At 38.0% G+C, this 25,253-nt stretch overlaps 2 protein-coding genes across 6 annotated transcripts in view; both read right to left on the reverse strand.

Annotated features, from left to right (window-relative positions):
* Positions 1-1,478: 1,478 nt before the first annotated feature.
* Positions 1,479-9,636, reverse strand: LOC127373165 (dnaJ homolog subfamily C member 7). Its single transcript, XM_051417351.1, has 14 exons — positions 9,536-9,636; positions 6,611-6,699; positions 6,079-6,203; positions 5,812-5,925; positions 5,555-5,629; positions 5,093-5,211; positions 4,372-4,525; positions 3,760-3,924; positions 3,486-3,577; positions 3,314-3,387; positions 3,066-3,212; positions 2,816-2,971; positions 2,331-2,405; positions 1,479-2,213 (listed from the first exon to the last, which is right to left on the reverse strand). The coding sequence occupies exons 1-14, from the start codon at positions 9,604-9,606 to the stop codon at positions 2,176-2,178; spliced, it is 1,494 nt and encodes a 497-aa protein (XP_051273311.1). The 5' UTR covers positions 9,607-9,636; the 3' UTR covers positions 1,479-2,175.
* Positions 9,637-11,668: 2,032 nt separating this feature from the next.
* Positions 11,669-25,253, reverse strand: part of LOC127373163 (zinc finger protein 385B-like) — a 72,599-nt gene continuing 59,014 nt past the window's right edge. For all 5 annotated transcript variants that reach the window (XM_051417346.1, XM_051417349.1, XM_051417348.1 and 2 more), the window contains 7 exons: positions 23,094-23,248; positions 20,671-20,778; positions 16,204-16,387; positions 14,251-14,625; positions 13,939-14,141; positions 13,656-13,754; positions 11,669-13,125 (listed from right to left, as the gene is read on the reverse strand). In XM_051417346.1, coding sequence (XP_051273306.1) covers positions 12,895-13,125; positions 13,656-13,754; positions 13,939-14,141; positions 14,251-14,625; positions 16,204-16,387; positions 20,671-20,778; positions 23,094-23,248 — 1,355 coding nt within the window. In that variant the 3' untranslated portion in view covers positions 11,669-12,894. The remainder of the gene's footprint in view (positions 13,126-13,655; positions 13,755-13,938; positions 14,142-14,250; positions 14,626-16,203; positions 16,388-20,670; positions 20,779-23,093; positions 23,249-25,253) is intronic.

Here is a 25,253-nt window from a genome sequence, read left to right on the forward strand (position 1 = left end):
ATGGGAATGCTGCGTGGTTCTTCCTTCAGGAAAGGAAGCGCTGGTGAAACTTGGATAGAAAGCCCTTACCGTAAGTCTTTCTGGTTAAAAACACTTTTACCACAGGGTGTCACCAAAGCAAAATTTTGATTAATACTGTCAGGTTTCATCATTGCAGCAAGATTTGTTTGCAAAAACTGGAAGAAAAACACTAGAAATAAATAGGTTAAACCTGTGACTGAAACAGCTTCCTTTGAATATTCACAAGCTAGGATGAGCAATAAAAAAGGTCTGGGAATATTTCTTCCTGTACATTAAGGGCTTATTGCATCAAAGGTTATAAGAAAATCAATGGCTAGATATGATGTAATAATATGGGAACATTTGTAAAGTTTTGTAATTGACTGTTTTATTTTAGTGTATTGTTTGGTTTTGTTTTAAATATCTATTTTAATAAAAACCTAAATAACAAAAAAAGTGCCCTCTTTCAGAGCTATACATTATACATTATTGGATCATATAACAATAATTACGGAGGAGCTCATTTACTTTACAGTATATTATGTTATGTAGTTTTATCTGTAGCAATGCATCATGTTTCTGTATGTAAAATCTAAATCTGAAAACTAATAACCACGGCTGTCAAACAAATGCAGTGGATTAAAAAGCACAAGATCTTCCTCTGAAATGTACTGAAGTAGCATAAAATGGAAAATACTCAAAATCTGAATCTAGAAAAAGATTAGATCAAATTAATCCAAAAAGAAATTTAAGTGAAAAAGTCCAGCATTACAGTAAAAGACGAGCCTTTATTTTTGTAATAAGAAAAGCATGTCTTGTTAATACTGTGACAAGTTTTAAAAATGATACATAGATCAGTGACACAACTATTAACAACAGGAGCTTCCAACCTGCTATCAGTGCCCCTTTTAAAACAGGCGGAACAAGTCGGGGAAGGGCTGTACTGACCCAACGTGCATGACAAGACTAGGTGGGTGACAGCTAGGTGTGAGTGATGGTGCATGAAAGGAAATGTTAAGTCTTCATATTTGACATGATGATGAATTCACTTGCAATTTTGTTTACTGGCCAAATATGAAAAAAAGGTTTTCATATGAAAGAGCACAAAAAAAATAAAATAAAATAAAAACATGCTATACATAACTGTTGCCTTTTGCAAATAGGATGTGCTTGCTCTGCAGCTTTTGATGTAGGTTTTACTCGAAGAAGGTTCATGGATCTGCTCATTCTTGTAAGGCACCACTTGAATTTGAATGGGACAGTTAGGACAGATGTGTGGTTGGTGCTTTAAACAGAAGAAAATCTTTAGGTGTACAGGTATGTATGCTGATTTTGGCCTCACAATCCAAGAGCGAAGAGGATGGAAACATTTACAAACCAGTCTCTTAAAAAATTGAGGATGACATGGAACACTGGCACTGTGCTGTATACAGGTTATAATGTACAGTACAATAAATATAAATAGACCGAGGGAAGAATGAAGAAGAAAAATTTATGGACAAAAAACGATTTACATTCAAGTCAAATATACAATGCAGCATGAAGAAAAGGAGAGGAAACAAAAACCCTGCAAGTCGATTCTATATTTGGCAAGTGAGCCAATAAAACCTGGACACACACCCTCAAGGGACGAGTGTTGTCCTTAACAGGCTGTCCTGAGGTCAGTTTTGACATTGAACTTCCACAGTACAATGCCTCTTGCTTTATAGACATGCTATCCCAGGAGAATCTTAAAAACGTATATCATGTTATGTCTTCTAAAACTATTCCACCATGATGCTTACACTTTCAATTTATTTCTTACTACTGATCACCTTTACGAAGGTTGAGGCAGTTTTACAAGATTAGATTTAATTTAATATCATTTTGATTTTGGCAATAGGGACATGCTCCAATCAGCTGATCCAAACCTCTTAAAAAAAACAAAAAAAAAATAATCTTAAACACCTGTTTATTTACAGTGTTAACTCATACCTAAAGCCTCTGAATTATCCTTCCCATGCTTTGTTAGCATCAACGCAAGGAGTAAATTTAGGAGTGAATGCAAAAACCTCTTTAAAAAGAAAAGTGAGGAGGTTTTTGCAAGTCACTCAGGAGAATGAGCATTGGGAGGTGACTGAGTCCAACTTCATTTTGTCCACTGCAGGGCTGCATTTTCCCACATGCTCCTCCACTTTAGCCAAATTGGAAAAAGAAATTTCCAGGTGCGGATTCTAGAAAAAAAAAAAAAGAAGAAAAAAGAAGTTAGTTAAGAGGATGCACTTACGCTGATTAATAATATCGTGTTTCAATAAGGTTGAGGATGTCAAAACTGGAAAAGAAAAACACACCTGGACTGGAATCGAAACTGTATCCTCCACCATGGCCACCAAAGAAAGCTCTGAAGATGTTGTTTGCATCGAAATCTAAAGAGAACGTAAAGGCAAATATAGCGGGATCAGCTGACAACCTTCAGGAAGGATGTAAAAATAAATGACGTCATTTGCTAAACTAAACATATAATGGAGGTGAACTGAGCTGTTTTACATACTGTACGCATATTTTACAACTTTCAAAACCCAGGTTGTTGTGTATATACACACTGTATTGACAACAGAGAGAAACAGGTCGCCTGACTATTGTAGGAAAATCACAGACGTTACTAATAACATTAGATGGATCTGTCCTATCCGAGGGGGCCAGTAAGCCATTCACAATTTAAACAGTCAAATGGAATTCAGCCTGACTAAATTCATTGTTTACACCTGTGATCCAACTCAAGTCCAGCAGGTTGAATGTAAATCTAGCCAGAGTTAAGAATAAACTAAGCACATACCTCTCCCATCACAGCAGCCATCATCATCCAGGTCGTGTCCGTTGTCATAGCGGACCTTCTTCTTTGGGTCGGAGAGCACAGTGAAGGCCTCCCCCACCTCCTTGAATTTCTTTTCCTCTTCCTTTTGCACCTCTGGAGTTGCTGCGCTGTGGCGATCTGCAAGACAATGATACAACACAACAGAGATAAGATAAACAAATATAATCAACGTCAGTATCTTGCATGCCTGTGCAAACACCTGGATGGCTACCTGGGTGGTGCATAAGGGCTCGTTTGCGATATGCCTTCTTGATCTCATCCTCGGTGGCGTTCTTGCCGATCCCCAGCACCTTATAGTAATCTTTCCTCTTACTCTTCTTTAGCTCCAGCTGTGCCGTCTTCAGCAAGTGCTTGTGATCTAGAAGGATAAGATTAAAAATGTAAGTCATGTGAGTGCATGAAAACCTGACCAGTTAGTATATACGGTTAGTAAAAAAAACAACACAAAAAACAACTTACCTGATGTTTTTTCTGTCTGGTAAACTTTTTCATAGTCCCGTACGGCTTCCTCATACTGCTCTGTGTTCATGTAACTACGGGTTCACACAAAGTCACTCAAAAACTGGACAATGCCAAACAACAAAAACACACAAATGAGGAATAAAATTGTCATATTGACTGTATAGCATACCACTGAGCTCTTCTTAAGTAGGCCTTGATGTAAGTGTCATCTAGTTTTATTGCATTGGTGCAGTCATCAATGGCCTCATTGAGTTTCTTCAGCTGTTGAGGAGGAGGAAGTTAATTACAGTGGACTGGAGACAAAGAGCTGGAAGAGCCCGAGCACTATGCAAGGTTGCTATTTTTAGGCCAATAATCAGACATCATTATGAATGAAATGCCTGTGACCAGTAATTGGACAGCAGCATCTGCCAAATTTACACCCAAACATCGGGTGCCTTTACCTTTGCTCCTGCTGTGGCTCTGTTGCAGTAGAGTTTAGCGTTGGTCTTGATGTTGTTGGGGTCTATCGTCAGAGCCTCTGTATACAGCTGGTAGGCAGCATCATAGTTGTTGTTCTTGAACGCCTGGTTGCCCTCGTCTTTCTTGGCTTTCAAGGCTTTGGCATTCTGATTTTGGAAGAAAACAAGTCCTCATGTTTCTTTTAAAACATTTACTCAGATTTGCAGTGAAATTTAATGGGTGCAAAATGTCTAATAGGACTTACGTTCAATGAAAACAAAAGTAGATTAATGTACTTGTACAAAAAAAATGAAAATTTTAAGAGTCACAACAGTTCTTTGTTCTTGTTGTGTTAACAGTAGTTACGGTATGAAATAGTGAACCGTCTATCTTTGTAACTACATCTTGGCTGTTCTTACACCAAGGTGTAAAACCCCCACCATCATCAGTAAGTGTAGTCTTTGTAATTGCAAATGTGTTGCACTGCACCCAAACATAAAAGCCTTTACAATGGCAGAATTAGTCGTGCAATTACAGTTATTATCTATTTTTATACACATTTGTTGCTTTTAGTTTTAAAACAAAATTATAGATAGACAAAATGACAATCTTACCCTGCAGGCTAGCCGGGCCTTTTCATGGTCAGGTGCCATACGTAGAGCCTGGACAAAGAACTGGACAGCTTTGTCGATGCAGTCTTCATAGTAGAGGCACAGACCTCGAACGTAAAGAGCGTCTGCGTTCGTGGAATCCATTCGCAGGATATCACTGTAAAATAAATGTTTGTAAATGAAACATCTGCTGTTATAACCTCAACAGCACCCTTTTTATTGCCAAACTAATGAAGCAGGTCCTATTCTCGGGAATCAGAGAAGCTAGAACTATAAAATTGCATCATTACAACAAAAAAGGGCTTGAAATGTCCCCCCCCCACTGTCTAATTTCAACTGTCGCAGACCAAACTGATCAATAAAAGCGTCACAGCAAACTGCAGTGCAAATGCAAACCTGTTTAACAAACAATTTAAATATTTACAAACTGTAGGAACACCCTAATCCAGAGATCCGGAGCAACAGAGTGAGAGAGAAGATCATACATCCTCCACACAACACACCACTGACTGCTTGTGCACAGCAATTAACAAATGAAACAATATATATTCCATTACTCATAAACGTAATAATTTTATTTCTAAAGATACATTTCTCTACTGTCCCAGAATTGTCCCAAACACTGTATCTTTGTGTCCCAGGTGCTATTTTTTACTGTTCCCGGGACAAAGGGACATACTTAGTTTCGAGCCCTGACCGTGAACCTAGCACCAGTTGTACCTACCTTGCTACTGACTGGGCTTCTGGATAGCGTCCCAGCAGAGCAAGACACTCAGCCTTGAGGATCTTGAAGCGGTGGCAGGCAGAAGCCACAGCTAAGGCCCGGTCCATACAGAACACCACCTGGATCAGGACAAATGCCAAACACTAATGTAAAAAATGTTGCATTTCCAACAAGCTGTTCAAAGTGTTAACATCAAAACAGAAGGTTTCTGTAAACAGGCTGTCAACCACTAAAGAAAAGTTCCTTAAGTTCTTCATGTAGATGACTGGAAAATGTATCTGATTGTTTTTCCAGCATATTTGTGCTTAAATTTGGACATAAATTATATTGTGATGCCACGGATGTTGCTTATATTTTCCAAGTCCAAGTTAGACCACACTAACAACTGATTACATGACAAATCAACTAAGAATGGGCATTACTTTGTGAGATTAGTCAAAAAACAGAGTGGGTGTAAAGTACCTTTCTGAAATCCCGCTTTTCGAAGCCAAAATCCGCCATTCGTTCGAACTCCAGTAGAGTCTCTGCAGTCTTATTCTAAAATAAAACAGCAGTCATCAATCATCACTTTCTTCACAACAGTAATAGACGAGTTTGAGTGGCATGATTCAGTCTTTGGCTCAAAGCGTGTGCTTAGATTGTAAATCAATTCAATGCATACTTATACAGTAATATAATAATACAGTAAATAAAATGTAAAAAGTTCTGGTGATCCCCACCTCCTGCTGGGCCTCTCTGTTGGCGGGCTCCAGCTCCAAAACCTTCTGAAAGGAGCGACTAGCGGCCATGGCATTTCCCAACAACAGGTGGCACTTGCCCTCACGTAGATGACCCTGTATGACAGGAGGGGCATAATTCCTGCTTAGGACTGTGTAAAAACTTGCTCACTATTCTGCAAGTGCAACTGGAGTTTTGAGACAAAAAGTGGTGAGCAAAGTTGACAATCAAGATGATGTTTTTCAATTCAAGAGTCTGTTCAAACTGACCTTCATGAAACAGTCATCCAGCCGCACGGCCTGCTGGGAATCTTCTAGGGCCTCTCGAAAGCGACGGAGCATCATGAGGGTGGCTGCCCTGTTGCCATAATAACTGGCAGTTCTAGGGGATGCATCTTGAGATTAAAGGAAGAAAAACATGTCACACGGGCAAACTTAGATGTTGGTACAAATTATATATATATCTGAGAATATATGGGCCCATATCTTCACAATATAGAGTTTACTGAAAATATATTTTGAAGTCCAGACAAATGACAGAAGTTAAGATACTCCTGATACTGTTTTAATGTACATGGAAGGAGCATGTGTTGTCGTCACGCAGGGGCAATGACTCAGTTGGCAATAGCAATGTTTTATTGTTCATTTTGTTTTGTTGCTGGGAAAGGTGCGGCTAGAAGAGATCATCAGCATTACTCAACAGGAGAGTATGAACTACGATTGGTCAATGGGTGCTGTGTACATTCACATTGCCAAAACTTAAATTACAGCAGCGATGATAGTATGTCTGTGGTAATCTCACCAATGGCCCTAGTGTAATAGTTGAAAGCCTCAGAGTAATCCTTCTGGCTGTAGAATGCATTTCCTTGCTCTTTGAAGCCTTCAGCCTGACTGGAAAGGGGAGAAAAAGAAGCCAACGTCAAGGGGGAAAAGGTGCGAAAATAAGAGAAATCAGTTGATACAACGTAAAACAAAGACAAGCAATAGACTAGCGGGAATATACTGAGAGTGAAAGACTTCAGGCACTGTCATCAAATCCAGACCAGACGAGAATTTCTTGCAAACGAGGCGCGAGTGTGTTACACCTGGAACTGGGACAGCAGAGTAGGGTACACACAGTCCTAATAGCTCCGGTACTAAACATAGCAGTGAAATTCACCTGCTGCAGTCCTGTCAAATGTACAGGGTGCTAAAGGGTAAATCTGCACTGATTCACAGAACTACTACTACTACTGCTGCTGCTGCTGCTGCTACTGTGGGTTTAAGCATGTTGCTATTCATGCTAATCAGTCGACAGTTACATCAAGGTAATTGTTTTCAATCAGTCAAAAAATTTAATTAAAAAACAACTTTAAGATCACAAACTAAAGTTGGGTGCAGAAGAGAAAAATTAAACCCCAGTTAGATTTTAATTTAGGGTCCAGTTGCAATTCCCAAAGGCCAAAACATGCCCAGGTAAGTGTCAGTGTTTGATATTAAAAAAATGGGCTTTGGCCCAACATGTGCTATTGAGAGACTCAAAATGGTGTCCAAGAGCATAACTGAAAAAAAACAAAACAAATACAAATAAAGGATGATATCAATATATTACAGCTGCGATAAGCCAACCGCAGCTGATAATTCAAAAAATTGCGAGCAAAACGTAGTGGCACGCTACCAAGTTTGAGACAATACAGCCATCTTAACGAAACAGGGAAAAAAGGGAAAAAACCTCGTTATTCTGAATATTCCAATCTAATCTTCTAAACTAATTATTTTCTTTGTATGGTAACAGGTAATTGTAATTTAATAAGAGACAACATTTTGTTTTATACAAAGTTATGCAAATACATGCAACTTTAGTTGGCAAGTGTACAGCACTATCAGTCCAGCAGTGCCTGTAAGGCACATACAGTGGTTTACCTTAAGAGCGAATAAACCCAAAGACAATGAAGAGGCACCACCAAAGATGAAATGTGTGTTAGAAGTCTAATAAACATGTTCCCTCCATTTCAGGATTCCCAAAATATAATTTCAGACTTATGAAAGAGTCCATTAATGTTACCAAACTATTTGCATCTTACCGTTTGGTGTAACTTAAATGTGACACTGACAACAGCAGTTAAAATTGATCTTAGTCATTTTCCTGTCTGTATTTAAAGCCCATAACTACAGCTTGGTGATCCCTTTTCACACACTGGCAACTCACTCGTCAGAATCAGTGACATCTTTTAAAATCACTTCTTAAAGCTTTTTATTAATGCTAGCACAGAGTTTTATTTCCCACACGTCTAAACTATTTTATTATTATTATTGTTTTTATCTTATATCATTGTTAGGGCTCCCCCCCCCCAATTTGTATTTGGTTGATTTCATTTGCCTCACTGCAGTCGTGATATGTTTTAATCCTGGTTAACCCAGGATTAACGCCGTAATTTTTGTCTGAAAAGTGCTGTATAAATTAGGGCTGCACAATTAATCGCAATATTACTGAAATAGCAAAATGGCCAAGTGCAATACTCAAATCACAGAGGTAAAATGTGTGACGAAACGGCATTATAACAAAGTACTGTAGTGCTGCAGACATTCCCTGACCTAAAAACATTCAAACGTGTGTTTGCTACAGACCCCAAATCGTTTTTTTTCAAAGAAAATTAAAATTATGATTGCAAAAATGACAATAATTGTAATCGCAGTCGCAGTATCTGTCAAAATAATTGCAATATGATTTTATTTTTACCATATGGTGCACCCCTAGTATAAATAAAGTTTATTTTTAACACCTGTAAGGGTATCTTGGATTATTTAAATACTGGATAAAGCACTTAATGTGACAACCTACATATTCCTATAGTCTGTCTTTAACATGTGGCATGTTATGAGCCGGGTAAGGTCTCATATTAATAGGTATTGTGCTTGTAGTGATTATAAATATTTAACCAAGGTCCCATAATATAACATTACATTACATTACAGCACATCAATAAAAGTGTGCTGTGTCAGTGATGATTCATCCGGATAGCTCAATTAAAATGAGCTAAAAACCACCGGAAGCTAGCTTTTTTTGATTTGCTTTAACTATTTAAAAGTTATATCAAGAAATGATATAATTAAATGACGGACAGTTTTAGGAGTTTTTAGTAAGTTTCTTAAATTAATCACCTTCACTTTTATACGTCCCCAAGTCTACCCAAAGCTATCCGCCTGCCTCGTACGGAACTTTCTCGATAGACAAAAGCATTGCCTGCTACCAGAGTCCAAAAAGAGACTCTACTAATTAATTAATTAATTTATTTATTTACCGTGCTAACATTTTAACAAGTGTCCATAAAACGACGAGTCTCCACAGACAATAACGGTAACGGTAGTTCCCGGCCGGGACACCTTTTACCTGAGCATGTGTCAGGAGACGCTAATTCACGTCTCTTTCCCGACAATGACGTTAAAGGAGGCAAAGCGAATTAATTTGAAAAAAATAAACAAGTTGTTAAATTTAAAGCAATCGAAACTAGAAATAACGCCAATGGCTGTAATGAATGAAAACCGATTAAAAAAAAGAAATTTAAAAAAATCTAAGATTTAGCCAAAAGTGGTACCACACTGCTAGCGAGCTAGCCTGGTTAGCATGTCTCCGGGCTGGTCACGCGAGCCTCGGCTAACGACGGTTGATTTCAGTTGGAAAATCTTCGGTTATTTTCCCGTTAGACGCGCGGCGCCGTTAAACTCGGAGGTCAACTGTGACGTTTACCGCTCCAGGTCGTCCGGATTGTGGATCTGGGGTTCGGCGTCCACCGGCACGTCGATGTCAACAGCTGCCATCTTTTTTTTTTCTGGAAAGGACGACCACGAACTGACGTCATTTCCGGGTACTGATGGCTTCGTTTTTTTTTTTTTTATTTATTTATTTATTTATTTATTTATTTATTTCAATTGAGGTCATGAGAAACTAGGCCACTACAAGAAAGGAAAAAAAAAACCGAAACAATAGCATCAGAATTACAACATCTATTTTCCTAAAGCAGGATTTGTATCATATGAATGTTTTTTTTTTTTCTTAGATATTATTTTATTGATTGATGTTTATAACCTACATACATGAGCGTTTCAAAATAAAAGTTACAAAAACTTAAATAAATAACAATATTGTGCAACTGTATATACTGTATATATACGTATGTATATATTATACATATCATACATACATATATTTTTTATTTTACTTTATCTTCTATTTTAATTTTTAATTCTATTCTTAAGGTTAGGGATTTTAATTTTAGTCTAATGTATGTTTAATGTATACTTTATATTTTATCTTCTATTTTAGTTTTTAATTCTATTCTTAAGGTTAGGAATTTAAATTTTAGTCTAATGTATGTTTAATGTATGTTTTGTATTTTGTATGCTACTGGATACTTGAATTTCCCTCTGGATAAATAAAGTATCTATCTATCTATCTATCTATCTATCTATCTATCTATCTATCTATCTATCTATCTATCTATCTATCTAGTTTTTATGCGTGCATATGTTGTCTATGTACGTGTGTGTATGTGTCTATTTATTTATACACTGTTTTATTCTATTATGCATTGTTCCTTCCTTGTTGTTGTTATGGCCTTTTGTTGTATATTGCCTGTTGTGACTTATGTCTGTGAAAAGCGCAATATAAATAAATTTTACTTACTTACTTCTACTTATATACATTTTTCAATAAACTCATGAACTTACATCCAGTCATTTCACTATGATATCAGACCTCACCTGAGAGGCTACAGCTACCAGATTCTTCTGAATAAAATTATTCACAAATGAACAGTTAGACATGCTGTGGATAATTTTGCAAATAAATAATGTCCATGTTAAGAGCTGGGGGAAAAAAGCACTCTCACCTTCCATTAAATCTGTTTTTTTATTTACAGTTAATCTCTTTGTAAACATGGAGACACAACATTATCTATCCTTTAAGGATGTCTCTATCAATGAAACTAAACATGATTTTAAGTGGGGCCAAATAAGTGTAGGAAATAGGACAGACATCTTCCTACCTCTGTGAGCCTGTATGAGAAATATGGCTAGAGGGCACTAGAGTGTCATAAAGTATAAAGGTACTGTATTGGGGCCACATACACCACATCGGCAATAACTTTGTATTTTGCTTTTTTTTTTTATCTTCAACTATGATGTTGTGTTTATGTTGTTTTTTCTAAGTACTTCAGTGTTTTAAAAACCTCAGCAGTAATTCACCACATATGTAAGTACAATGCAGTACACAGGTGCATTCATTTTGTACATTCATTAATCAGAACAGTACCGTACTGATGATGCAAATGTGCAAGAGTGTGCTTTGATTAAAGACCTTTAGCTTTTACATCAGATTTTTTTTCATGTCTCCACTTCTGTCCATATATGACCTCTACAGTAAGTTTAAACATTATTAAATAAATTTTTACTGCAGTGGCCAGGTTTCAATTTTCAGCCCTTTGCTGCATGCCATCTCCAGTTTCCTGTCTCTGTCCAGCTGGTCCTATTAAATAAAGGCAGTAAAAGCCCAAATAACCTTTAAAAACACTAAGTTACATTAACACCCTGCCAAACCTAAAAAAAAATAAAGCAACTCTAGTTGCCAGACAGGCTATTTCATAATCTAGACCTTTAATCAAATCACACAACCTGTTGCATTAATGGCTTGTAGGCCTACAGCGGCAGGGTTTACCAAGCTGGATTGAAATCTCTGGGTCTGACTAAACCATGTACTCAGTCTATTTTGTAAATGCAACAGCGCCCTCTACTGGCTGCAGATAATGCATACATCTACCTGTACTTCACCTATGCAGGTCAGAATGACCGTTTCCACATGAAGAAAGAAACCACCACAAGTGTGTAAAAACAGTACTATTTATAAGTTCATATAGAATACATTATCGACAGTTTTTAGCACATAATAATTTACATTATTGCAATTGATGCACAGTTACAATAGTCATTAATTTCACCAGGTGACACTTCAAAAATACATATTGCTTAGGATGATTCAGCACAATAAGGTGGGAGGGGATTTCTAAAGTAAATTAACTTTTTTTTAAATACAACTCTATAAAAAAAATAACATGTTTGATAAACACATTTAAAGACATTTAAAAACTTGTGGATAAATCATTTTTGGGGAACAGCACACATCAGCCTGTTCATATTGCACAAACAGCATCAAGCTGCTGCAAAATCATAACTTATTGACCTAACCATCACCTGAAGAGCTTGTTGTAATGGCTCATGTCAAAGAAATACAATTTTCAAATTGTATAGCTTTATATTTAACCATCTCATTATATTGTGTTCAACATAGCAAGTATTCTATATATCTTATATCAGGGTGGTAGTTGATTGTCACCTCAAGACACAGACTAAGAGACAAAATGAATGTATGTATTTATCTAAAATGAATTCTAAATTCAAAAGCATACACATCAGACAATGGCTGTAAAGGTATAACTTTGTTGAGATGCAATATCCTCAGCAATTCAAGTTATAGATCTCCTTTGTCTTTTCATAGGTGGAGGTCGGTGATATGAAAGTAATCAGTTTCATGGATTTTCTTGATTTCGATTTGGTTATGAAAAATAAAGCAGGAATGAAGTATTGTACTTGTTCTCCCAGAGTACGACTAAAAAGCTCTCAAATTTAAAGAATTTTGGCAACTAACACTTAGCAACATCTACACACCCTAGTGTATTAGTCTATTATTGTCTTATAAATAAAACTACAGGATGCTTGTCATTATGGCTTCCAGAGGGGTCCAGACCCCGGGGAACATGCACTCAACAGTTTGTTGAGGGGAAACAGCTGAGTGATAGTCCATTTTTAAGAGGGGAGGAGACACTGGTCAGTCAGCACTGAAATCTCAATCCACACCAGGGGATTGTGGATACTGGTCTTATGACTTGAACCTGCCAAACTTGACATGATGATATGCTGGCCTTGCGGTCGCTGCATAGTGTCCTAGTGTCCCTCAGGGGGGTCCCATGCTTTGTCCTCACTGGTTCAAGATAAACTTTTCTGTTAGTCCAGTTGTGGCTAAGGTTAGGCCCTCCAGTCTAGCTTGACTCTTTGCTAGTAAGGAGAGAAGATAATAGGCGTATGTGTGGCCCTCAGAGGTCCTGGGGCAGGCCTGAAGAGCGTGGGGCTGATCAGGGGACCCTGGATGAAGGCCGCGGGACCCGGTGGCAGCCGTAGGGCCAATGGTCCAGACGCCATGGTGCACAAGGCAGCTGGATTGAGGGGACTGGTCAGGAACCCTGCCGGCAGGGCCTTGGATAGCTGTTTCTGCAGAGCCAGTTTAGTCTGAAACCAAAGACAAGAGACATGTTCAGTCTAAACAAGACCCTAAAGTCATTCTAGCAGCTCTTTGAAGCTGTACATAGACACAACAGAGCTTAGAGTTAAATGAACAATAAGCATACTAAAATGCTGACTAACACTGACATAAACAGTCAGAGTCATTAGGATTCATTGTCTGGGGACCATGCATGTCTGTAAAGTAGTGGACCGACCAAGCAACACTGCCAACCCCAGAGCAGTGCTGCTAGCGTGACTAAATAAATGCATTTAATGCCTACAAGAAATAACATTTAGAAATCAGCATTGTTATTCATATAGTATGTGCACCAACTGTAGTGCTGTCACATTAGATCTACTCCTTTGTTCTTTGGAAAAGAAAAGTTAATTCTTTATTTATTTTGTAAACTTGTAACAAGCTTGAATAAGATCCATTCTGAGGCATCTATTGAGTATGTCTATGTATTGTTATTTAATGACCATGTGGGATGTAGACAAAGAAAAAGTAGTCAAGTGGGTGTTTGACAAATTCTTACCGCTAAGATAGCGCTGGGCTGTAGTTTATTATAGGGGGTGAACTTAACCTTGACAGGCTTCCCAGCCAAGCGCTCTTTGTGTCTCCTGCTGTTCATGTGCTAAAAGTGGACAGACATATACAGAAGAGTGATTCAGTCAGGACAGCTCTGACTAACACTGAAGAGCCAACAAATTGGGTAGTTTTACCTTGTAGAATACAAAGGTTAGGCATTTTTTTAGTTTTTATACAGTGGTCAGTAGTAAAATTAGTCACATTTATTTCATTAGTGTAAACCCACATACCTGCTTCAGCTGTGTCTCTGAGTTGACGGACACCTGGCACATTTCACAGTGAAAGGGCTGACTGGATACACCCACAACCGCTCTGGTCTTGCTGCCCATTCGCTGCTTAATTCGGCAGGTGGGTCTTGGCGATGACGTCATCTTGACCCTGCGTTGTGAATGGCTGCTGTTCTGACCATCAAGCATCTGTTTGTGCTTAGAGCCTGATTTAGAGGACCATCACAATAATCTATTGTTAGATTGTTACAAGGATCAAATAGCAAATGACTTTAATGTTAACTATAGTACTATCAATAGTATTGTGGTACACACCACTACAGTGGGCCTCCAACTGGGAGCTGGAATTGACCGTCACTTTGCACGTGGGACAGTGGAGAAGTTGTTTTTTGTTGCTTTTGGCCTCCTTAGCCTCCTCTACCTTCACCACCTCCTCCTCACCTCCTGTGGGGCTCCCCTGAGGGTCAGAGTGTGGGGCTGAACCAGTGGACGGGCTGCCCACCTCCACATAAGAACTGTCTGATGGTAGATCAGAAAGCTGAGGGCCAGGGGAGATTTGTGGGGACAGCTGAGGTGAGCGGAGGGAGGAGGAGTCTGTGGATGAAGCCTGCGAGAAAGGAGTGGGTGCCAGCAAGTTTCCCTGGCCGTTTTCTGGTTGCTGCTGTGCAGGTTGGGAAGAAGTACTTGGGCCTGTGGATACGATGAGTAAACATAGAAGCTGCACTATGAACGCATTTACACTTGGTTTTACAATATGATATTTATCTAATGTTATTTAACAATTGATATGACAACTTGTGCTCTCAAAACACATTTGCAGACAAAAACAGCAATGTGGATATGTTGACCAAACCAAAAAATAATGTTAAGCTTAAGTAATATAGCAGACTTTTTATATAAATAAAGTTGTGTTGAAATAAATTGAAAATGTAACAGTTCTGCTAGAAAGTTCAGTTTAGCTACTTTTATTATACCATAATGAAAAGTGTGACCTCTTTTTCCCTTGTCATACTTTTCCTTATCCTCATCAACCTGCTTTTCCTTTCTGCTCTATCATTACTTCATTTTCATATCTTTTCCCTCATTTTTTATGCCGTCTCAATCATTCTTCCTCCCTCTGTCTCTCTGTCATTTGTTCTCCCTCTGTCACCATCAATCAACAACCATGGCAACCACTGAATGTAACAAGCTTATCATTGTGTGGTTAGAGGGAAATTGATGGGTGCTGGAATAAAATAGGAGGAGTAAGATCAATAATGAAAAGGAAAGCTAGACAGAGTAGCCAAAGGAAGATGGTGAATTTTTTTACTCTGGCAGAATGAGAAGCCGAGTGACAAATGAGTGAAAGACAGCAAAAGACAGCAAAGTTATTACTCTTACAGCAGCTCTTTTGTAGGCAGTGTTGCTGAAGAAGCGAAAGCTTTAACATTAAGAATATGGAAAGGATCCAGGGCTGTAAGGTCACTCATGTCCTCGGTATTTTGTCTGGAAATTTGGGGATTTTAACAAGCTGCAGTGCAGTTTATATCTGCAATAGAAAGGTTTTAAAGGCTGACATCAATGATATTTGACACCAGTACAAGTAAAAAGCTGGATCATCTGCACAAGGACAGTGCTAATGTGGAGCTATTGCTCCATACTCCTGGGTAGCTTAATCTATAATAATATATCATAATTTATAAATAATGTGAATATGCTATGTAACTAGTTACTAAAGTTATCAAATATAAATTGTACTTGCATACAGTGATTAAGTAAATGTCCTTAATACTGGTTAAACTATGTTTTGACACTAAGATTTGTATTTTTACTGCAAATATATATAGGTTCCAAATATCAGTTTCCTTGATTACTAATAATCGGTTATCCGTATGGGCCCTGAAAAAAGCACATCGGTCGATCCCTCGCTGATTTTGAAAATGTACACCCTTTGACATGTCATTTAGCAAAGAAACTTCAGTGGGAGTTGTGTTGAGTCACTGCAGATTTACAACCAATATCAATTTTAAAGAAAGTAACACTACTACATCCCTCTTCAGATAGCATCTCCTCTTAAGAGCTTTAAGGCTCCTCATCATGCAGAATGTCTTTGCTTGATGGGTGTAATTACCTATCTGACAGAGCCAATGATAGCAGGACAGGTAATAGCTGGTAATTAGCCAGCTGAGTGGCAGCAACCAAGCCTTAGTGCTTATGTCTCTCAAATTACCACTAATTATTCAGAGGATGGAGAGAGACGGGTGCCTTTAAAAAAAGAAAGATTTATACCTGTTATGTCTTTCAAAATCGAGTCTGTGGGCACAGTTCCTCCTTCCATCATCGCCCTCTCTCGGTCTCTGTCTTTTCCTGTTGTGGACGGACTGCGTCCACTCTTCTGCCGGTTCCTCTGGGTCTCCAAGGCCTTTAGCTTGCGAGCATGTTTGTGACCTTTGTAGTGGGCCTCAGCCTGGGTCTGACCATGACACACACAAATAAATACGCACACACGAGCAGAACAAACAGAGAAGGAAGTCAGTGTATAGTATATGAAAAGAAATTCTGACATGATTAAATTAGTGAAGGACAGCATGAAATCAGTAAACTGTAATCTTTCCATCTGCTCCATCTCTTTGGCTTCACATGCTTCCATGGAGTTGGGGAGAAATTGTGCGATTGAGCATTTGACTCGGAAGAAGAGCCACATCACCATTTTGATCATCATCGTCGTCATGGTTGTGCACAAATGAGGATCAGTTGGACTCGTGGCGTCTCATGACCATCCTCTGAGCACACTGGCTCATCTTTCCACTAATTCGTTCTGACATAAAATGGCCCGTGTCCGTTATTCTGCAACACATAATGACCTCTGCGCCTTCCTCCATGAGAGAAAAACACATTTGTAGCAGTGCGATAACAGATGCATGCAGATTTGGGATCCCAAAATGGCTCTGGATGGGAGTTGATAAAGCGAGATGTGCTCTACAGACGAAGATAAGCTTCCAGCAAGTAGAAGTGCACCAGCAGAACAACTGAAACGCATTTATCAGGTAATCCATACACATATCAAATTGCTCCATTTGACATGCACTACTTAGTTTTAGGCTACAAACAGCAATAACGTTTATTTTATTTCTCATTTTCTTATAAAATACAGTTTAACAACACAAGATGTTATATAGATATTGTGTTTAATATTCAAATGACCAAACTTCATCTGCAGATGAAGACCTGAGAGATGGCTGAAAGCTCAAGAAAAAGCTGTGGAGTGAACCTTGAGTTAGGTTTACTCTCAGAAGGTGAAAAGTTCAAATAGCTTAAGCAACTTGAGAAAACTATTTACAGTATATCAAGAGTACAGAACAAGCAGAAGTCATAAAGGATAGATGCGGTGATATTCTATATTTTTCTTATTGTCAACCAATTCCACGAAAACACCAAAAACAACAATTAATTGATCGTACTAAAAAGTATTGTCTGTGTTGCCAAAGCCTGATATATATCATTCCTGTGCCTCAGAGCATCCATTGTTTCCCAAACGCTATTAAAATACACAAATGAGCCACACTGCTGCTCTTGTTCCTTCATTACAATGAATATGGGCACTGTAATTTATTTTTAATAATACCACATAAACTTATACTAGTAAATACTCACTAGAGCACCAAATGTGAAAAACTAAACCTTCACTGAAAGTAGTCCATAACAAATGGTCTATTTACTCCTGTTTGAGTAAAATGTGCTACAAATAACACTGCCTAGATGTTTTAGGAAGTTATTAAGCCCCTTTAAAATGAAACTACATACAGTATTTCTAACATGTTTCATATATTTACATAGGTATGAATGGGAAACAGACAAGGTTGGGAAGTTGATTTTGTTCTTTTCGTGGGATTTGTCAACAATCAGAAAAATATTAAACATAACCAGCCTTATCCTTTAAGAGCAAACATTTTTATTTATTTTGCAAAACTAGTGCCTTTCTGTATATTAAAAGACACAAATGCACACACTAAATCCACAGAAAGTCTGAGTTCAAGTATCTCGCTTCACTCGAGGCTGTTAGATAATTTGTCATTGCTCAAATTATCCGTACCAGTTTCCAGGCACACACTGTACACAGTACAGCCTCTGAGCTCAATGTGCAGAGGTGATCTTTTAGCGACTCTGTGCATAGAGTGGTGGGGTACGAGTCCCCCCCCCGTCAACACTTTGCATAAAGCTTGGGCTGCTACACAAACAGAAAGGGTAACCACTGTGGGTCAAAAATACAAGGCTGAGCAAAGGGTGTACAACGCCTTTGGCTACGTTGAATGTCAGTGCACACTAACCATTCAGCGTGATTTTCAACTGAGTCAGAGGGAGGAATCTGCTCCCATCTGCATACTACGAGTGTAGTATGAGTTCACTATGTTCCACCATAGTAACTTACAGAGAAAATAACATGTAGAATAAGTGTCCCAGGGCAGCAAAAAAAAAAAAAAAAACCTCAGTTAAAGACACCTTGAGGAGACTGTCAGCACTGCTTGACCTCCGCTGACCTTGATTCAAGCAGCTTTATGCATTCTCACACCACTGATGCCCAAACTCTTCATACATAGTGAGCAACAACTGTCCTCCCCAGGGCAGCAAAATTAGAATATCATGTGTTATCCTTCAGGCTTGAATCTTTCATGCTTTTTCAGTGAGTTTAGCAGCCTTAAAGGAATAATTTGAAAATTGTTCAAGTCTATTCCTTTTTTATGCACACTGGTCATGTAGTATATACAGTAGATCCCATTTTCACAGTCATCCATCTTTGTCTTCATGCTGAACAAACAGCTCCAGCTTTCCAATTTTTAGGTCCACATTCAGTGCAATAAAGCACTCTACTGTGGAAACAAAGAATGGTCATAATAATTAAAATTTCATGTGCAACTAAATACCAAATTCAGGAATTTAAACACTACTATATTAGTAGTATATTACTTTACTACTGAAATTCAATTACCACTGAATTTACAGCATTGAAAAACGTCTTGAAATTTCTATTTGTTTCAGCTGTTTAAAATATAAAGTTTAGCATTTCACAGACTCGATTTCTTTTATTAGTCTAGCTAGAGACATGGTTACTATCAAAGGTGGGGATATGTTTTTATTTGTCAAAGATACGGACAGTATGCAGAAGATCACAGATTGGATCTTTGACAGATTTTATTTTTACCCTTATATGATATGATATTATATAATATGATGTGATGTACAGATCTGGGTACAGATCCATAAACCTGTATACCATTGGATCTTACCGGATACAGGTCCTTTTTGTCCAGTGTTTGTCCAGAACCTCATGGTTCCTAGAGAATAAATCCTAAAATGATTATAACTTATGACCATATATCTTAATCACAGTAACATGGTAAATGTTTTAAATAACCACTGAAATGAAGCATGATAGATTACTGTTAAATCATGTTAAAAATCAAGTTATCTTTGGTTGAACTTTACTTTGTATTAAATAAGAACTGTGTATTCATAATTGTGTTGATCTTTGAATGGCAAGCTGAGTCCAATATAAAAAGCAAATAAATATACATTTCTGTGAAAATGAAACCTACTGTATGTATTACACAGGCAAGTGAGAAAGTACTAAGTGAGTATAAAATATGAAAAGACTTGAAATATTCTGAACTATTCCTTTAGTGAATTTTTCTTTGTCAAGTGCAAATTCCAGCCGCGCAGTGAAAGTCCCCTGATGGGACCTGGTACCTGCCTGTAACCCGGCATCCAACTCCTGGGTCAACCAGCACTCTCAGTTCAGCTGCAAGTAACACAGAGGGGAGGAGGAGAGAGCCTGTTAGCTAGAAAACTCCTGACAACATCACTGAATGTCCAAAAGTACAGAGCAGAGAGAGGAAAAGACAGACAGAGCACGGAAGACACAGATGAGGAAGTAAGGGTAGCATAAAGGGCTCGCGTTAGTGTCCTGCTTCCTTCAAGTTTCACAATTCACACAGAAAAGAGTCATTGTCATTCCACCAGGTTCCCCCTAACAATATAAATGCAAATATGTATAAACGAACTCCATAGGAATGGGAGCCAAATGAATATGAATAGGGAGGTGTGATAAAAGAAAAAAGCAACAGAACTAGCTCACTGGTTCCCTTTTAAGAAGCCACTGGTCGATTGAAAAAAAAAGGAAGCTGTATAAATATACTGATTGGACTGATATGAAGAATGGCCCCGCTTCAAGATTGTTTTTGTACAGATAGGATGCAAAAATATGAAAAGTGATGCAAATATGTGGACGCTTGACTGCAAAAATAATCAAAAGATGAGCTATAGATGACAGGTTATGAACCTTACTTTCAAAGAGGGTTAGAGGGTCTCACAGTGAGTAAAGTGAGATAATGTTGATTCAACACTCTCTTTTCACTTTATCATATAAAAATGCCTCACAGGTTGATGTGATTTAACTAATGACTACATTCTGCAGATAATAGCTGAGTGGTTAAAGGTATTTTACCACTTTCCTGCAGACTTTATTTGAGCTTTTGTTTGAGTCTGCTCAAGGTTTTTACTGCCAGTGTTGCCAAATGCTTGCTCACAGTGGGAATTGTTGGGTCTCTGCAAATTATTTTATAAGGACTCTGTTGTGATTTGGCTCTATCGAAATAAAACTGAAATTAAATTAAACTAAATTTTGTTCTACCAGATGAAAACCAAAACATTTTTCCTCAGTGATAACAGGGGGAACGACCCAACGAGTGTCTGACTTACAGTGGAGTTGAAGCGCAGGTGACAGATGTTACAGGAGATGATGGGTTTCTTCTTAGGTGGAGCCACGCCAAACGTGTGGTTGATCACTGCCTTCTGCACTGGGTCCATCTACGACGAGAAACACACACAAGCACACATGCACGTACATGAACATGTTAGTCCTGCTTCATGCTGTCTCTAGTTGACCTTACAGTATAATAAGGATTTGGGGTTTTTCGTGTCATCCCTCCTCTCTACACTGCCCTCATTTTCTGTGATCTCTCCAAAAATTGATTGTAGGTATGTTTGACACTCACAATATTCAACACACTAATATGTAGAACATTTTAAGCAGTTAGAAACTGCTCGAGTAAAAGTAGCAATACCACAGTACAGAAATACTCTGTTACAAGTAGAAATCCTGCATTCAAATTTGAGATGTTTTGCTAGTGAAAATACAAAAGCATCAAAATATACTTAAGGGGCAAAAATAAAAGTACTCATGGCCCAGAACAATATAAATTATATTATTGGATAATAATTATTGATGCATTAATGTGTACATCATGTATAAAGTAGCAGAAAATGGCAATACTCAGGTAAAGTACAAGTACCTCGAAGTTATACTTAAGTACAGTACTTAAAAAAAATGTCCTTTCCATAATGTCCCAATTAAATCATTTAAGTAAATTATTCAATTAGAGTATTAAAAAAAACCCAATAAATCCTTTGTTTAGTATAAATCCTGATACATTTGTTTTACCATTCATATTTTAGGTGAATAGCATTCTATACCTGGTCACTCACACCACTTGTAAGGATATGTAACCCGATGTGGGTACCATAATGGTCTTTTTAATTAAATACAGTTTATTTGACTTTGTTGTCATGTTGTGTTCCTAGTAGCATAGAGTTGTATCTTTCCATTGATGATCAGCCCCTGAATGCAGACAAATTATCCACCTTGCAGGTCACTGATTTGTGTGACTAACTGTCAAATTACAGTCCTGAATTCACACTTTTAAAATAATCTTCTGTATATATTTTTAATCCCAGTGCAGCTGCGTTAGTTGAGTCATATTTTTAGCATTAGGTGTCAGACAGGAATCTTTTCACAGCCTCTCAAATGCCTGATACATTTAGCACGTTCCTCTGACTTGTCTCATTAAGGGTTAAAGCTACATGCAGACGATGAAAGCCTGCAGCTTTATCATTTAGAGGAAGACCAGACATATATATATATATATATATATATATATATATACAGTGTGTGTGTGTGTGTGTGTGTGTGTGTGTGTGTGTGTGAGAGAGTGTAATATTTGAAATGTCTAAATCAATATTTCTACCATTGACTGGAACCAAGTAATATTCAGAATCTGTCAATGCAGTCCTGATGTGATATTATTTTTCCATATGACATGGCAACAAAGTGCAGATTTCAAGTAACATTTTTTATGTAAGACATTCTTGCTTTATGAAAAAGTGCCAGAAGTCTGTCTTAAAGATATATTTTGAGCAACCTCAATAAATAACTTGGACAATAATCTCATGACTTTTCATATTGTTTAAGCTGGTATGGCAGACATCACAACTGGCAGATTTCCAGTTTAAAATGCATGCAATGCCACATTTTAGCTTCTCTTTGACTTTTTATAAAATATATGTGATTCTGCTGCCAAGTTCTGGACAACTTGGACATTAACCAAGTTGTGAATGTCTGTTTCCACGACAGATAAAGAATTTAAAGGACTGTGAGGACCAAAGGATAATAAATACATAAGCAAGGTAACTGCTGATTACAATCACTTTTTTTGAGCTTCATTTCTGTTGTAGTTGCTTTTTTAAATAGACTAGAGACTAGAAACCTTTTGAGCTTTGATTAGTATTTTGCAAATTTAGAACAATTACCTTTTCACATACTCACACACACTAATTTAGCCTTGTGTTCTTGTTATCTAGTCAATTTTAACGAGCTATAGACCTTTAATCAACCCCATCAACAAAGTAAGTGGACCAGACAGCATGTTGGTCTGTTCTAATGTGTCCTTAACTGGACTTAATTAGTCTGAAGCCATAACATGTTCAAAATGATGTCTGACCCCAAGTGGACCTGACTGCAACTGACACAGTTTGGTCAAGTCTGACTTTACAGTAACATTTAGTTGAGTGTAAAATTAAATTATTGTAATTTCAGACCTTAATACAAGTTTTTTATGTATTTATATCTATTTTTTAATTATTTATATTTATATATTTTCCAGCGTGGTCAAACCAGGGACACTGGCATTTATGGTTAGCACCTTAAACTTCTTAAAGTTTATTGGATGTAACCAAAACATTTGTCAATCTTTCCTTGGGTTTGCAGAACAGATTTTAAGCTTGTGTTTTGGGCTAGAGTTCTCACTAGCCTCATGTGCGTATATAAGAGGTGTAATATATCTTACCGTGTTGAAATTGGGGAAGAGGCTGAGAGGCGAGGAGCTGTTGACCCTAAGCGGCAGGAAGTGCTCCAGCTGGGCGTGAGTCGGCGGCTGGAGGGGTCGACCTGGCAGAGGCAGGGAGCCCAGGAGTGGGTGGACCTGGCTCTGGGAGAGGGCACCTACAGCAGGGATGAACACATCATTGTCACAACTGTTTTCTTTTACTCCTGTTGTAATTCTGTTGTGGAGAGCCTTCATTTTCATTTGAGGCCATCAAAACTGCACAACCTTATGCACACACAAGGTTAAAGACAGAGTTTAGCACACGCCATATGACACCAAGACCCATTCCCACAGTGAATGATTCACTCAGTAAAGCTTTAATGACTTCAGTAATAGCAGGGGATGAATGATGAGAGGCTTTGTGTGGCCTTTCCTGTTTTACAAGTCCATAGTTTATCTTGACAAATGTCTCTAGCCTTTAAACCCACCAATAGTGTGTGTAATTGTGTGGTTTTGTTCCTTCTCAGATCCTGCAAATGGGTCAGTCAGCATAAAGAGAAAAGGATTGTAAGGTTTTTACAGCCGGAGGTGAGAGATTCGCCTTTTGTTGCTCACCAATGTTCTGTCTTCTTGCATACTTTAGCTCCGCAGTGTTTGTTTTGATGAATCCCACAGAAATTTCACCATCACATTCTCCTCTGAAATCTCCCTCCACATGACCTCTCATCTCATCATGGTTAATTTTGGTTGAATGCGTTCAGACTGCTCATGCTTTAAAGAACACCGCGGCACTGACCTTTGTCTAGACCCAAAGTAAACATCAGTGTGCTCACATTAAAATGCAGTGTCTTACATAAACATGGCGATTACAGAATGTTTGTAATGCCTGTATGCTGAAAGTCCTGAGGTCTGTTAAGTGAAAAGGTCATGTGTAAATGACAAGTTAAAATGAATATAAGTAAGAAATGGAGCTGGAGTTTTTGGTGTTTTTTGAACTTGCCATGTCAAATCATAACTTTAAATTGTTTCATTTTTACTACTATTATTCAGTATCTTATATACTTATACATATACTATTCGTTTTTACAGGCCTGTACATAACTGTGTAGATTCTCTTTATAGTTATTTCCAGTAAGTCCATATCAAAACATGACAACATACAGTATCTGCTTCTTACATTTTCCTGAATGACATTCGATAACTAAACTAAATTATAAGGATTTCACTTGAATACCTGTTGGTTACAAAGGAAATTTTCAGCTAAAAAGCAAACTTTCCTCCAAGTTGACAGTGAAGTATTTTTTAGTATTTTACTGATAAAACTCCACATTAATTTTATCAAAATATCTTGAGGTCAAAAAACACCAAAATGTGCGATGGCACATTGCAAATAGCTGTCTTTTCACTACAATACAATATCAAGTGCTTTTCTTCCATTTGAAAGACAGACCTTGAGTTGGTATGGATTTAAAATTGCTGTTATTGGGGGTGGAGGGGAGGTTTGGCCTTAGCGGGATGGAAAATGTCAAGAGGAGTTTGATGAGGGCTGAAGGGATCATTGGCTGGTAGGAGTAACCTTCTGCATAGAAAAACTGAATGAAATTGACTGATGATGCCAGAGGTATTAACATACCAGATGACAACTGGAGGATGAAGAGAGATGACTCACTAACTTTGGATTTAGGAAAGATATGCGAGGAATGTACATGTTTACCCATACTGAAGAAGAAAAATAAATACATTTTTATCACATCACCAAAACATAACAGATTATCATAAAGTGAATTGTTCATGAGCTCCTGAACATTTTCTCTAAATACTAATGGGAGTGAATGCAGTCAGTCTTGGAGTCTGATGATGTTATTTCATAGTACTGAAAAGCAGAGCAACAAGTAAGCAAATTTCCCCAATTTCCTGCTTCTTTCACCCCTGGATTTCAGGTTTAATCTCTGGAGATGAGGCACGTCTTAAAGCCTGTGCACAGCAGAGAGCCATAACAGTGGGAGGGGAAGGGGAAAGGAAAAACCTTTGCAGATTCAAAACATGCTCACAAACAGGCTAATGATTTTAGGAATCATATAAAAAAGAAAGTGCTAGAGAGCGATCAAAGATGTTGAGTTGTTCCATGCAGGTGACCCGGTGCTTACTTTGGGAAACAGTGGAAGTAACACACCGCAGCAT

This window comes from Dicentrarchus labrax, unplaced genomic scaffold, assembly GCF_905237075.1.
Source record: "Dicentrarchus labrax unplaced genomic scaffold, dlabrax2021, whole genome shotgun sequence".
Taxonomy (NCBI): Eukaryota; Metazoa; Chordata; class Actinopteri; family Moronidae; genus Dicentrarchus; species Dicentrarchus labrax.